Here is a 16,431-nt window from a genome sequence, read left to right as displayed (position 1 = left end):
GAGTGATCCAGGCCGGGATCAAACCTGGGTCCTCAGCGCCGTGAGGCAGCAGCACTCCCTTTTTATTTATTGGTAACAGGATCGGAATAATCAGGTTATCATTACCAAGTTTTTCATCTTTTGAAGGATCCTTAACACAAACGTCTTACTAGTGTCATGCCACTCATGTGGAAGCGAAATGAAAGCCGCCACAGTTTCTAAGGATCAGAGGCTGATTTCCCCTTTGAGGGGGGGGGTTATTTAACCCGAAGGTCACCACACCTCAGACAGGGGGCAAGGTTGAGAAGGCCGGCCCTTCATGGATAACCTCAGCCGGTATGGGAATTGAGACACCAAACGCGGACTGTGTGATTGCTTTGCTGAGCATCTTCGGTCTGTGCGCATTCAGGACCCTGACCTTCGCGTTGCTTGCCATTTTAACAAAAGACCCTGCTTCCATGCCCATATGTCTGTCCTTGGCCTGCTGCAATGTTCCAGTGAAGCTCAACGCAAACTGGAGGAACAACATCTCATCTTCCAGTTAGGCACGCTACAGAATTCCGGCCTGAACATCGAATTCAACAACTTCAGATGATTAGCTCTACCCAACTCGACCCATTTGTTTTCATTTCATTTTAACTGTCTTTTACCATTTTCTTCTTTCTTAATATATATTTAATTCAACCCCCTCCCAATCTTATCCACCTTTCCTTAACCTTTCTCCTCTTTGCTTCCCCCTTCCCCCACATCTACAGTTCATCCTCTGATGTTAGTTTCCCTGCAGTTTGACCTTTCACATCTTTTGTCCTCTCTGGGGACTGCCATTAGCACTCTTTCCCCTTGTTTCTGTGGCCATTAGCAGCTGGTTTTCCTGGGTTTCTGTGGCAATGACTCCTCTTTCGTTCTCACTCCACAGAGTAAATATTTCCCACTTTCTCTGTCTGTTAGCTTTGACAGAGTCATCGGACTCGAAACATTAGCTCTTTTCTCTCCCCACAGATGCTGCCAGACTTGCTGAGATTTTCCAGCATTTTCTCTTTCGGCATGGGAATTCTACCGTGCTGTTGGTGTCGCTCTGCATCGCAAACCAGCCAACTGAGCTAAACCGGCCCCCATAACTATAGTGGCAAAGGTAGTTTCAAAATATAAGTAACAGCAGCATGATGAGACTGCTAATGGAGGATATTCTGTGGCATTTTGCTTCATCTTCATTGTTGATGTTCCTGCAATGCTTCGCAGTGCTGGTTAGGGAATCTAAAACACTCTCAGAATAGGGTGATCATTTAGGACTGAGATGAGGAGAAAATACTTCACTCAAAGGAATGTGAATCTTTGGAATTTTCTACTCGAGGGTTGTGGATGCTCCATCGTTCAATACATTTAAGGCTATGGGGACAGGCAGATTTTTGGTCTCTCAGGGAATTAAGGGATATGGGTAGCGGGTGGGAAAATGGAGCTGAAGCCCAAGGTCAGCCATAACCATATTGAATGGAGGAGCAGGGTCAATGGGTCGAGTGGTCTACTCCAGCTCCTATTTCGTATGTTGTAACTGTAACTCCTCAGTTTAAGGCCAAACTATATACAGTAAACTTTGAACAGCATCACCAAATTAAATTGACTTGCTTGAACTCGAGAGGCTGACCTTGTGAAACAGTTGTGGTTTGCAGCCAGGACTGAAACATGCACAGATCCTGTCCGTCCCGCACATTGTGACTGACTCAAAATATTATTTTCCATGCAAGCTTTTCATTACATCCATCCTGATAACTCATCCCTAACCGAGCCCGTTTGTGTTCACTGCACTGATCCAGTGTACTTTTTGGCAATGGTTCTTTCAACTGAGACCTTCAGCAGCTTCAGGATACTTTTTTTTAAATCAACAGAAATTTATATTCGTGCTTGGAACAGTTTTACAATAGAGTCATAGAACCATTTGTGGCGCAGGCAGTGGCCATTTGGCCCATTGACTCCATGCCGACTCTGTGAAGCAATCCGGTTAGTTAGTGCCACAAACAGAAAGCTCCTGAAACAGGAACCCACTGTACAATTGGTGCATGATTCAACATTCACTGCACAATTAAATTAACCAAAGTTTATTGCGTCTTGCATTCAACTGCCAAAGTGAAGTTGTTTGTAAACAGCAGTAAGCTCACACTTGTGTATAAACGTGCACGTAGCAAGGTCTGGAGGGCCTAGGTCATGCATTGAGCTGTGGGAGCAGCTCTGGAACCTGCTGCTGAACCCAGCACAGACTGATGGCCCAAGAGGGGAAAACCAGCCAACCTGCCATTTTCCCCAGGAGCACAGTCTTAACCAGGCTTTCTGGTGGCCACAGCCACACAACATAAGCCCGAGACCCAAATGAAAGGGTCAGGATTGTGAAGTGGAAATTCGACATTCAGCTTTGGCAAAGAGTCATCCAGATTTGAAACGTTAGCTCCCTTCTCTCTCTCCACAGATACTGATGATGTGGAGATGCCGGCGTTGGACTGGGGTGAGCACAGTAAGAAGTCTTACAACACCAGGTTAAAGTCCAACAGGTTCGTTCCGTTGTCACGCGCCTGAATGAATGGACATCGTGCGACAATCACCAGGCAGGAATGTTCCCTTCCAGTCGGGGAATACTTCAGCAGTCAAGGGCATTCAGCCTCTGATCTCCGGGTAAGCGTTCTCCAAGGCGGCCTTCGGGACTCGCGACAACGCAGAATCGCCGAGCAGAAACTTATAGCCAAGTTCCGCACACATGAGTGCGGCCTCAACCGGGACCTGGGATTCATGTCGCATTACATTCATCCCCCACCATCTGGCCTGCAAAATCCTACCAACTGTCCTGGCTGGACACAATTCACACCTCTTTAACCTGGGGGTTACCCCATCTCTGGATCTGTAAAGATTTAATCACCTGCTAATGCTTGTATTCCAAGCATTGTCTGGCATCTTTGAATCTGTCTATATACATGTTTCTGGAACATACCTCTTCATTCACCTGAGGAAGGAGCAGCGCTCCGAAAGCTAGTGATATCGAAACAAACCTGTTGGACTTTAACCTGGTGTTGTAAGACTTCTTACTGTCCACAGATACTGTCAGACCTGCTGAAATTGTCCAGCTGTTCCTGTTCCACATTCAGGTTGGGAGCTTACAGGTGCTGGCATGCACTTTCCTAACCAACACTTATTACTGACCAGAGGTGCTTGACGTTAGATGTCCCACTTTCAAGAAATATATCAATAAATATGAAGTCACCAGGAGTTTTTTAAAAATCCCTCCACCCCCAAAATCTTAAATGCTCACAAATTTGAATTGCTGCAGTGAAAAATCAACAAGTTGTGATTCTAAAGGGCAGAAAGATGCTAACTGTATACGGCACAACAGTGACTTCGCCAACACTCGCTCCCCACGCACACATGTCTGGTTTTGCTCACTGCTAACGTCACTATGGGCGGACAATATGCAAACAGAAGCTTCACGCAGTCCACTGAAGGCTGTTAGGTGATTTGGGGGGGGGGGGGGGGGGGGGGGGGGGGGGGGGGGGGAGTGGAAAGAGTGGAGAGAGTGAAGAGAGAGAGAGTGGGGAGAGAGAGAGAGAGAGAAGGGCATCCCCTGATAACTCGTGAGCAATAGCGATTTGATGGAGCCAAGATGCTGGAAAGGTTCCAGAAACAACATGATGCATTACAGGGTGACACAGAGGGAAGCAGCACGATAAGATCAAACCTACTCTGCAGATTTTAGGATCAGCAGTGTGGAAATGGACTTAACATATCACCTGTGCTGACCCTGATCTGGGAGTGCTTCACACTGCCTATACAAGGAAGGAAAAAACACTGCGATTCACAGAAAAAGCACCTGATCAGACACTATTAAGCCTGCAAATGATCTCTAAATCCATCAATATTTAAAAACATAAACACAGAACGCAGAGAAGTGAAACACTGCAAATGCTGAAAATCAAACAAAGGCAGAAAATGCGGAGTAGCCTTGCTCAGTATGTCCAGCATTTTGTGTTTTTAATGTAGAATGTTGGCTGGTTTCCAGTTCCTTACCAGTCTGTAGGCATGAGAGATTTGATCAAGCTCGTGAGCGCCAACTGTGATTTCTGGAAGGAATCTGGGGAACGATGTCATGTCAGCTACACGCTGCTTGTCCTCAACCCTACACAAGGAAAAAAGTTAATTTGAGTTGGTATTGTTCCATTGACCGATCAATACATTAGTAAAGGCACTTTTCTAAAATACATTGAACCTGGGTCACGTTCACTTTAGTGCTATAGTCGGAATCGTACTGAGGAACTACTACTGGACTAGAAACCATCACAGGAGTTTTCACGTCTTGCCGAATTATAACATCCATTAATTTCCCCAGAAGCAACATTGCTATGCATTAGCGAGTAATGGTACACACAACAATCTGGTATAGCAATGGGGTAACTTTGCACTCAACTTATTCAGTGTAACAATAGCACCCTCTACTGCTTTTCTCTGGTGCAGCAAACAATTCACTGATAATAGCAGAGGTCAAACCTTTACAATTCATCATGGGCAATGAATTTTCTGGCAGCTGGTGTCTTCTCAATCAAAACCTATAGTTAAAAGGTTTCAATTGCCTTGACACATCCTGCACAGTTGTCTGTCAGACTTGTGCGTTTGTTCTTCTTTCAAGTGAAACTGTTCCACTGGGCCCTGCCTCAACACAGAGGTGATCCAAGATTGACAGCACTAATGTAATAAGAGATCACAAACTGGGTGGGATGATTGAAAGGGGCATTTTTCACTCTCGATGAAATTCAAGTGCAGAGCAAGATTTATGGTTGTCCTGACTCGTTCCGTACTCTGCGGCACACAAATATTTCATAAAAAGACACAAATGAATAAAAGACCGATAATTTGACATGGTTTTGCTGCAAATTTTATGATACAACAAATTCAGAATTAGCCTACACACATCAAATTCCCCTCTTTTCTTTTTAAAAGAACTCCTATATTAACCCACTTACTTCAATATATGTTGTGAAAATGAGGCTAACCTTCGGTAAAAAGCAGAGGTCAGGAACTACCAGGTCCCGACAGACCGGAGTTTTTGCGCATGCGTAATCTGCACTTGCACAATGCCGCACTTTTAAGTTCTTTGGGCCGAGGAGTAGCCCAGCATGCGTGCACATGAAGAAAAACTCTCAAAAAACCAGGAGCCGAGTGCCATTGAAAGCAAGTGAGATGGGCAGAGGACAGGAAGAGGTCCTTAAAGAAGAGTTCCAGGCAGGGGACAGGGACAGGACGAGATCCCAGTTCTGTTGAGTTGAAAAGCAGGAAAAGGACTGCGGACTTCAAGTGAAGAGGGCTCAGGAGGAGTCCTGAAGATCCAAGGTGATAGAAGGTCGGTGACTCCATGCTGTGGGACTTTGAGCAGCATTGTACTGCTCAGTGCAGCTGAAGAAGTGAAGTTGTGTTTGTGTGTTGGTGATCCAGTGCAGATTGAGGAATCCAGGTGAACAGCTCACCCATGGAGACTAGATTAAAACCCTGCTATGTGGGCAATGATTGAGGCTGTCCAAGTTGGGTCAACCTTTGGAGAGAATTCGAAGGTGAAATTTTCAACAGTGAAGACAGGAATCCCTTGTGAGGGAGACAGAGTTTCAGTGAGATTGGTTAACTGAATGTTTACTGACGGCTGCATGCGTTGTTGAGAAATCTGTGGACTGTTTTGGTCGCATTTGCCATTTAGTGTGCAGAGTATGTTCGACCACAGTTTGTCGGTTTGTTATCAGGAGCGTCATTCTCCGACCACCCAGCGGGTCGGAGAATGGCCGTTGGCCGCTGTGAATCCCGCCCCCGCTGGTTGCCGAAGTCTCCGGTACCGGAGATTGGGCGGGGGCGGGAATCGGGCCGCGCCGGTTGGCGCCCCCCCCCCCCGCTCAATTCTCCGGCCCGGATGGGCCGAAGTCCCGCCGAGAAATTGCCTGTCCCGCCGGCATAAATTAAAGCACCTATTTACCGGCGGACAAGGCGGCGCGGGCGGGCTCCGGGGTCCTGGGGGGGGGCGCGGGGCGATCTGGCCCCGGGGGGTGCCCCCACGGCGGCCGGGCCCACGATCGGGGCCCACCGATCCGCGGGTGGGCCTGTGCCATGGGGGCACTCTTTCCCTTCCGCCTCCGCCACAGTCTCCACCATGGCGGAGGCGGAAGAGACTCTCCCCACTGCGCATGCGCGGGAAACTGTCAGCGGCCGCTGACACTCCCGCGCATGCGCCGCCCGGGGATGTCATTTCCGCGCCAGATTGCGGGGCGCCAAAGGCCGTTTCCGCCAGCTGGCGGGGCGGAAATCCCTCCGGCGTCGGCCTAGCCCCTCAATGTCGGGGCTCGGCCCCCAAAGATGCGGAGCATTCCGCACCTTTGGGGCGGCGCGATGCCCATCTGATTGGCGCCATTTTGGGCGCCAGTCGACGGACATCGCGCCGTTGGGGGAGAATTTCGCCCCAGGTATCACATATTAACCCTGAATGTTAAGAATATAACATAGATATTGTAAATTGTTTTATCTTCCCGATCTTCGATATTGTAAATTGCTTTATCTTTCTGATCGTGTACACTGAACTTTATTTTTGTTTATCCCTAACAGCGACTTATTCACTGAGCAAGTGTCTTAAATCTTAAACTTTGCCTATTTTAAACAAAACATTATTCGGCCTTAATCAGATCCTACCAAGAGATTGGGGATCTGGTCTAACATCATAACATGCATCATTAAAATAGAGAGAAATACCAGCACGTGAAGATTTTGTACAATAGCATCACCAACATCAATATCTAACCATATGGCTGGACAGTTTCACAATAGACCCATTAGCTTTTAAAATTCTGCATTACTAATAAATCTTGGCTGATTTGAATTTCCTTAACTCATTTCAACCACTTCTCCAGATACCAGTGGCTCCTGAAGTTAGCTATTTCAATGCAGCCCGATAATCTGACTGCCAATGCCCACGGCTTTCTGGGCAATGCCTAAAAGACTTAAAGACATTTGTTTAAAGTTAGGCAAAAGAGTGACTGATCATGTAAACCCCTCGCAAATGAGTGGCACTATTGTATTTTAATATAAGTGCCCTGCTGTTTATCAGACTCTAAAGTCTTTGATGCTTCTGCCCATTAAAGCAACATAGAGTCTTTGAAAGCAGAAAAATCACAGAACAACAGCAACATTTCTTACAGAGCAGAAAACGATTCAAACAAAGGACATACTGGTGCCATTTCCAATGAGTTGACATCACATTATTACTAACAACAGATTACCCCAGCACAAGGCAAAACTTTCTGATCAAGAGAAAACACACTGCCAAGCATGCAACCCATTTTGTAATTTAATTAAATAGGCCAGAATTTGCTGGCAAAATAACAGAGAGGTCACACACAGTTATTAACATACAAAACATTTTTAACTGTTATCACAAAAACAAGGGATTATTAATAACACCGAGAGTTTCAAAAACTCGCTGGATCCGTATTATAATTATGAATTAGAGCAGAGAAGGCAGAGAAGACATGCACAAAATTAGGAGAGACAGGTCGGGTAGACAGGAAGGAAAGCAGGGGTAGCGGGGTCATTAACCAGGGGGCACAGATTTAAGATAAAGGGCAGGAGATTGAGAGGGGATTTGAGAAAAAACATTTTGCTCAACATTTAAGAAGCATTTAGATGAGCACAAGAAACATAATAGCATACAAGGTTAGGGACCAAGTGCTGGAGAATGGGATTACAATAGATTGATGGCCAGCGCAGACAGGATGGGTCAAAAGGCCTTTCTGTGCTGTAAAACATTTGACTCTAATTAAACATGCTGCACAAAGTTAGGGCTGGTACTTAACATATGGACTCTTTCAATGAGTTTAGTGTTCCCAGGAAGGAAACATTCAAACTGCGGAGTGTCATTGCTGCAATTCGCTCTTGGGAGGTTTAATATTTAATTATCTTCTCACTTTTCCTTTATCTCTCTCTCTCTGTGGTGGAAACAAATGGGTTAACTTAATTTGAATCTAATTCACTTTATTTCCTTTTCATTGTTCATATGGTACTCATTCTCCAAGATAGATTGCTGGTCCCGCTGTTCTCCCCAATGCCATTATCAGCTCACATTTCCAATAATTTGAGGCACTAAAAGTTTTGAACTGAAGACTGCGACATTAACAAACATTCCAGCCTGCAGTGCACACGGATAAGAGTACAAACAGCAAATGCAGAACATAGGCTATTCAGCCCAACAGGCCAGTGTCTATATGCCACCCTGTAGGATATTCCACATGCTAACCCCCCTTCAAGTAAAGAACGGTCCCACAGCACAATTGTTAAGAAGAGCAAGGGAGTTTGCCCCAGTGCCTTGACCAATATTTCTCCCTCAAGCTCCCTGACTAAACAAAAAATTCATTATCACATTGCTGAGTGGGATCTTGCTGGGCACACATCCGCTGCTGCATTTCCTACATGACAGCAGTCACTGCTCCGAAAATTCTGGTCCAATGAGTCCAGCAACCACGAAACCTACAGACGAGATGTTGCAGTCGCAAGATTGGTTATTTTAATATTGCAGGCTGCCTTTACTTTGCCTATCCTGCCACTGGTGAGGAATGATGTTAACACTGACCGATTAAATGACCATGATGGCATTTCTATTAACGGAATTCCCATTTAGTGCTAAATTAAGGTAAGTGCAAGTTAATTTCAAACTGGTGATGGGTTGTAAGCAAGCCAGCCATTGCTGTAACTTGCAATGGATAACACAATGCTAAATCCCGTACACAAAAATATTCAGGGAAGAGCAGAGATCAGAAATCGAGACTGGTCTTGTAAAACTCCAAGTAAACGGAGAATCATAAAACAGTGAACCTTTGAACTCGGATTGCCAACAAATCATTGGGAATAGACCATAAGACATAGGAGCAGAATTAGGCCACTCAGCCCATCGAGTTCTCCGCCATTTAATCATGGCTGATATTTTTCTTATCCCCATTCTCCTGCCTTCCCCCATAACCCGATCCCCTTATTAATCAAGAACCCATCTATCTCTGTCTTAAAGACACTCAGTGATTTGGCCTCCACAGCCTTCTGCAGCAAAGAATTCCACAGCTTCACCACCCTCTGGCTGAAGAAATTCCTCCTCATCGCTGTTTTAAAGGATCGTCCCTTTAGTCTGAGATGGTGTCCTCTGGTTCTAGTTTGTCCTACAAATGGAACATCTCTCCACATCCACTCTATCCAGGCCTCAGTATCCTGTACATTTTAGTAAGATTCCCCCCTCATCCTTCTGAACTCCGAGTACAGACCCAGAGTCCTCAACCATTCCTCATACGACAAGCTCCTCATTCCAGGGATCATTCTTGTGAACCTCCTCTGGACCCTTTCGGAGGCCAGCACATCTTTCCTTAGATACGGGCCCAAAACTGCTCATTATACTCCAAATGGGGTCTGACCAGAGCCTTATACAGCCTCAGAAGTACATCCCTGGTCTTGTACTCCAGCCCTCTTGACATGAATGCTGACATTGCATTTGCCTTCCTAACTACCGGCTGAACCTGCACATTAACCTGAAGTGAATCATGTACAAGGATTCCCAAGTCCCTTCGTGCTTCTGATTTCCCAAGTATTTCCCCATTTAGAAAATAGTCTATACCCCCATTCCTCCTTCCGAAGTGCATAACCTCACACTTTTCTACATTGTATTCCACCTGCCACTTCTCCTCTCCAAATCCTTCTGCAGCCACCCGCTTCCTCAATACTACCTGTCCCTCTACAGATCTTTGTATCACCTGCAAACTTAGCAACAGTGCCTTCAGTTCCTTCCTCCAGATCATTAATGTATATTGTGAAATGTTGTGGTCCCAGCACAGACCCATGAGGCACACCACTAGTCACCGGCTGCCATCCTGAAAAAGTCCCCTTTATCCCCACACTCCCTTCTGCCAGCCAGCCAATTCTCTATCCATGCCTTGGGCTCTTAATTTATTTAACAGTCTCCTATGTGGCACCTTGTCAAAGGCCTTCTGGAAACCCAAATAAATCATGTCCACTAGTTTTCCTTTGTCTAACCTCCTTGTTACCGCCTCAAACAACTAACAGATTTGTCAGGCATTACCTCCCTTTGACAAAGCTGTGCTGACTCAATCCTATTTTATCATGCACTTCCAAGTACTCCGCGATCTCATCTTTAATAATGGACTCTAAAATCTTACCAATGACCAAAGTCAGGCTAACTGGCCTATAATGTCCCGTCTTCAGTCTCCCTTCTTCAACAGTCCTCTGGGACCCTTCCTGCCTCCAGTGATTCCTGAAAGAACACCACCAATGCTTCCACAATCTCCTACGCCATCTCTTTCAGAACCCTGGGGTGCAGTCCATCCAGTCCGGGTGCTTAATTCACCTTCAGACCTTTCAGTTTCCCCAGATCCTTCTCCTCAGTAATGGTCACTGCACTCACCTCTGCCCCCGGATTCTCCTGGAGCTCTGGCATCCCACTGGTGTCTTCCATCGTGAAGACTGATGCAAAGTAACTATTCAGTTCCTCTGCCATTTCTTTGTTTCCTATTATTACTTCTCCAGCCACATTTTCCAGTGGCCCAATATTTATTTTTGCCTCTGTCTTACCTTTCATATATTGAAAAAACTCTTCCTATTTTCTTTTATATGACTAGCTAGCTTGCACTCATATTTCATCTTCTCCCCCCCTTATTGCTTTTTTAGTTGTCCTCTGCTCGCTTTTAAAGGCTTCCAATCCTCTGGCTTCCCACTAATACTCGCCACTTTGTATGCTTTTTCTTTTGCTTTTATGCTGTCCTCGATTTCCCTCGTCAGCCATGGATGTCTTGTCCTCCACTTAGCATGTTTCCTCCTCCTTGGGATGAATTTCTGTTCTGCCTCCCTAATAACCCCCAAAAACTCCTGCCATTGCTGTTCCACTGTCTTCCCTGCTAGGCTCCTTTTCCAATTAACTCTGGCCAGCTCCTCCCTCATGTCTTTGTAGTTACCCTTATTTAATTGTAATACAGTTACATCTGATTCCAGCGTCCCCCTCTCAAACTGCAGGGTAAATTCTATCATATTGTGGTCACTGCTCCCCAAGGGTTCCTTCACCTGATGTTCCCTAATCAAGTCTGTCTCATTACGCATCACCAAATCCAGAATTGACTGTTCCCCAGTAGCTCTGTCACAAGCTGATCTAAAAAAACATCTTTGCAATTCCACAAATTCCTTTTCTTGGGGATCCACTACCAACCTGATTTTCCCAGCCCTCCTGCATATTGAAGTCCCTCATGATTGCCTTTTTCACAAGCCTTTTCAATCTCCTGATTTATTTTCTGCCCCACATCCTGACTACCGCTAAGGAGCCTATACATAACTCCCATCAGCGTCTTTTTACCATTGTGATTCCTCAACTCTACCCACAGAGATTCAATGCCTTCTGATCCTATATCGTTCCTTGCTATCGATTTAACTTCACTCCTAACTAACAATGCAACCCCACCCCCTTTGCCCGTCTGCCTGTCCTTTCGATAAGACACATATCCTTGTGTATTTAGATCCCAGCCCTGATCCCCTTGCAGCCACGTCTCTGTGATGCCCACAACATCGTACCAACCAATTTCTATGTGTGCATCAAGCTCATTTACCTTGTTCCATATACTGCGCGGATTTAGGTACAACACCTTCAGTCCTGGATTGACCATCTCCCTTCTCACACTTATCACCTTTTTTGTTCTGCCGGAGGGTGATGGTGTTCTTTTATTTTGGTTCTCTATTTCCCTATCAGTTCTTATCTCTTTTAACCGAACGCTCTGGTTCCCACCCCCGCCATACTAAAATCCTTCTGAGTGACTCTAGCAAACCTCCCAGCCAGGATATTGATGCCCCTCCATTTAGATGCAACCCATCCTTCTTGTACAGGTCCCACCTGCCCCGGAAGAGATCCCTATGGTCCAGAAATCTATAACCATCCCTCCTACCACCTGTTTAGCCATGTGTTTAGCTGCACTATCCTCCTCTTTCTAGCCTCATTGGCACGTGGCACAGGGAGCAATCTGGAGATTGCAACCCTCGAGGTCCTGCTTTTTAGTTTACTGCCCAATTCCCTGAATTCCTTCTGCAGGACCTCATCACTCTTCCTACCTATGTTATCAGTTCCCATGTGTACTACGACCTCTGGCTGTTCACCCTCTCCCTTCAGGGTGGCCTGTGTTCGTTTAGAGACATCCTTGACCCTGGCACCAGGGAGGCAACACACCATCCTGGAGTCTCTTTCACGCCCTCAGGAGCGTCTCTCTGTGCCTTACTGTTGAGTCCCCTATAACTATCGCTCTCCTGCACAATTGTGGTGCCACTGTTCTGGCCGCTGTTGTTTCCCCCGATAGGCTATCCCAACAGTAGCCAAAACGGAATACCTGTTAGAGAGGGGGACAGCCACAGAGGATTCCTGCACTGACTGCCTGCCCTTTCTAGCGGTCATCCATCTGTCTGCGTGGGAATGGGGAAACAACTTTTTTTGGTTGTTGAAGCTTTTCATATAGCGTTCACTGGGACAATTTACAAGAATACCAAATGCAAATGGAACAAAAACCTATAGTGCACGAGTATAGCTTGGCAGTTATCCGTCAGTCACCATCAACTACGGCATCTCCATGGCAACTCCTCTACCAACCATAGTCCACTTGCCAACCGATCAGCACACTCTCCTCATGAAGTGTAAATTCCCTTCATATTTGACATGCTTGCAAATTGTCTCAACTTGTGTGCTAGGACGAAAAGCTTCAGAAAAAAGGACCCTTCTACTTAAGTTCTACAAAACAACTATTAATTTGTTTTCTAGTAAACATCAGAAATATTCAGCCTATTCTTTCCTCAAAATGGACCAGGCTGTGAAATCACAGCTTGAGCTCTCACCCTGACTCTCACTAAGAGTAGCCATTGAACATTTGCAGGGAAATTGTACACAAACTCTCAATACCATAGCTTTACCGAAGTAAAATGCAACAGATGCTGAAGATCTGAAATGAAAACAGAGAATGCTGGAAAAACCCAGCAGGTCTGACAATGTCTGTGGAGAAACAGCCAGTCTCGAGCTGTGCTTTCAGTCTGTTCCATTTTAAAGAAAGAATAGGTTATTTCTAAAGTTTGCTAAAAATAAGACCTTTTTTCCCCCCCACTCCCGATGATTTGAAGAAAAAAGAAAATCCTTTCCCCAATCCCGATGATTTGCTGGCACAGAGAGTTCAACGGTTCTTTGTTTTATGGTTCTCAGTTTTCCTGGAGGTTCACAAGACTAGCACAGATTTCTGATCACTGTTCTGCCCGGAATATCTTGGAGCGTGGAAAGTAACATTGTGCTGTCCATTGCAAGTTGCGACCATGGCAACCTCACTTACAGCCCATCACCAATTATAATGTTTCAGGTTTGTGATCTGTCATCACAACTCCTGATCTTCTGATGCTCACATCACATCAACGAATAAAAAGAACATTGTTGCAGAGAAGTGAACCTTGGTGCCAAGAGCCTCATGCACGCAGCGGAGTTGGGGATGAGGGGGAGAACTGGCACTGTGGTAAAACTTCATATGGGAGGCTACACGCACTTCTGCCTGTCTGCACTTTCACCTGCTCACAATCTGCCAAACCAGTCCTCCAGTGACAGCAAGGTGCAGAATGAATAATATCTCAATTATTCCACCTTGTCAACATTATGCGCCAATTTAACAAAAGCAGGGATACAGTGTTGCTAACTTTCCCGTTGCTTCAATTGCTCTGTTTTATTACCTTTGTTCTCGAGTCGCCAGGTATCTTTATACCGCCATGAGGTTCAAGTCCAAGTAATGATCAATAATCCAATACACCGATTAGTAAGATTCAAATCAAAGCACATTTATTATACACAGTAATCGCTACTCATGCACAAATTCTACGCCTAAGCTACTTCTACAACTAACAGGCCTATACTTAACTTCGGACTGGCCCACCAGGTCAGGGGAACAAATGGCCTTTCGTTCGGGTTCTGAGTCTGCGGGATTCAAAGTTGGTATGGATTGGTAGCTAGGAGCGCCTATCTTGTAGCGAGCGTTGAATTAAGACTTACTTCTGTCGGCGGTCACTGCACCGGTCACGGTCAATGTTGGTTCGTGTTGCTGGGTGACCCGGGCAGGACGAATAGAGCGAGATTTGAACTTGGGGCTTGACTCTTATAGTCCCCAGGGGCTTCCCGCCTTTCGGGGCGGACCCTGTACCTGGTCCCAAGTGATTGGACTTTGTCCCAATCGCTTAGTTCGATTTCTCCAATACTGGAGCGGTTCCCTGATCGATGGGCGGTCTTGAGGTTTTCGTTCACCTCCTTTGTGTTGGCTCCTGCTGGCGCCGGGGAGTTTGGCTTTGCTTTGTGTGTCCCAAATGTTACTTATTGTTTCCGGGGATTGCTCATCAGTATGTAGATGGCTGCTACATTGTTATGCTGATGGTCGCTGGTATCGATGTTGTCTGGACTTTTGCAGAGTTAAATACACAGCAAACCTGCACCTGCTGGTTTCTGTCTGTGCTGGCTGACTTTCCCATCAGCCTTTGCCGTGCGCCATTTTAAATCGGGAGTTGGCCAATTTAGGTGCTCCACTCTCTCCTTGTGATCCTAACGCGAAGCGCGAAGGATCACATAACTACGTTGCTTTCATTCCCTGACGCGGTGAGCACTTCTTTCATGGCCTCTACACTGACCATAACTATGCAAACATTTTTTAACTGACAATTCTAAGGGGCGCTATGCCAAACAGGGACATGGATTACAAAACAAGAAAATGGGAACCTCTAACTATCCTTAATACACTACGCTCACTTAAACATTTCATCACTCTAACTTCTTCAACCATACAAACAAAATCATAGCAGTTTTATACACATTATTCCTGGCTTGGCAGTCAAGCTTAGAATCATACAATTGCTCATGAACATTTCTTTATTTACAACAAAATCGCAAACGAATGCTCTTTATTATAGATCGCGGGGGTCGGGGATCTGGTCGTATCCGAAAATAGGGGAACTGATCCTATATACCGGGGTGCGAGCGCGGTAGGCTCTCCTTCTCCATTTTCTCAGACGCATAGTCTGCACGATGCAGCAGAGTAGCGCCAATACTAGTCGGGATTCTGTCAAGTAGGACAGGGAGTACCAGGTTATAAACCTGGCACACCAAGATGGTGTGGTGTCGCTGGTGACTGGGCTCTGGGTACTGTGGGGAAGTGAGTCATTAATGGCTGGGGGGCTTGAGATCATGGGATTCGCATTCACGCGCAACCAAATGTCCATTATCACGATGAACCACGCGGAGGATGTCCTCATGGTTCTTCTTCTTTCACTTCTCTTCTCTACTCTTCCCTTCTCTTCTCTGGTCCTGGAGCTTCTGGAGTTTTGTGGAAACAAGCATAGTGTCTGTTACTATCTTGGTTTAATATCTCGTATGATAGCCTGTCTTTCCTTTAGTGCCAATTACTCCCTTTATAATTGGTCACTATGTGTGACTCCGTCATTTTTTTCAAAAAACGAATTTTAGGACAAGACACTTTCAAATAATGAACCAGTGCGAGCCGTCTCGCAGACTGTGCGGTTTACCATCCAAATGTTTCAGGATGTAAATAGCATATGGTTGGCAACCTAAGGGTTACCTGAAACAAAACAAAACTTTTTGAACTGAAAGTGCCAAAATGAGGTGCGTATGGGCCGCGACGCGTAAGAGTTGGATGGAGTCCCCGGGTAGGACGGCTACCAATGCCGTGTCTCTCCTACCCGAGCGTAGCTGACCAGAGGGGGGTTCCCAGGTAGGGCGGGTCCCAAGCCGTTTCTCCACTGCCTGAGCAACCGACAAGAATGGGCAAGAAATGTAGTCATTGTGGTGGGGGGCTGCCGTATTGGTTCTACCTTCGAACCAGAAGGGCAGTTACGAACGGGTGTCTGGTATCTGTCGACAGACGAGTTCCGCTGAACTGGCGTCTGGGACCTTAACAAGTCTCTGCAGACAAACTAGTTCCTCTGAACTAGCGTCTGGCGAATAGCAAGTCTCTGTGGGTAAGTCCTCAGAGGTTTCGGCCGAAAAGGTGTGGGGCCGTGAAAATTTTTTTCCCCCGGTCTGACATACAACATTTAACAAAACACTACAAACAACATAAAACATGCTGCAGGTTCCATCAGAAAGGACACCGTTTCTCCTTTAAAAAGCGGTTCCTTTAAAATATCATCTGGACACCTCAGTTATCGGTTGCGAACAGGGTCGCAAAGGGGTTCTCGTTTTCGGAGTCAGACTCAAGGTCGTTATCTTCTCCCGGATGCCAAACTCTCAAGTGTATCAGGGCTGAAAGGGCTGCTTGGTATGATTTCGGATCGCTCTCGTCATTCCGGACAAGTCTGTATGAGTTATCTCTGTGCCAATAGGTGGTGTCTAGTTGTGTG

The 16,431-nt window shown here is 46.0% G+C and overlaps 1 protein-coding gene across 1 annotated transcript in view; it reads right to left on the bottom strand.

The window, feature by feature from the left end:
- ndufa10 (NADH:ubiquinone oxidoreductase subunit A10) overlaps positions 1-16,431 on the bottom strand; it is a 106,981-nt gene that overhangs the window by 4,614 nt on the left and 85,936 nt on the right. Inside the window, exon 9 of the mRNA XM_072480987.1 lies at positions 4,024-4,132. Coding sequence (XP_072337088.1) covers positions 4,024-4,132 — 109 coding nt within the window. The remainder of the gene's footprint in view (positions 1-4,023; positions 4,133-16,431) is intronic.

Source organism: Scyliorhinus torazame, chromosome 2, assembly GCF_047496885.1.
Source record: "Scyliorhinus torazame isolate Kashiwa2021f chromosome 2, sScyTor2.1, whole genome shotgun sequence".
Lineage (NCBI taxonomy): Eukaryota > Metazoa > Chordata > Chondrichthyes > Carcharhiniformes > Scyliorhinidae > Scyliorhinus > Scyliorhinus torazame.
This window is presented reverse-complemented; position numbering and strand designations above follow the sequence as displayed.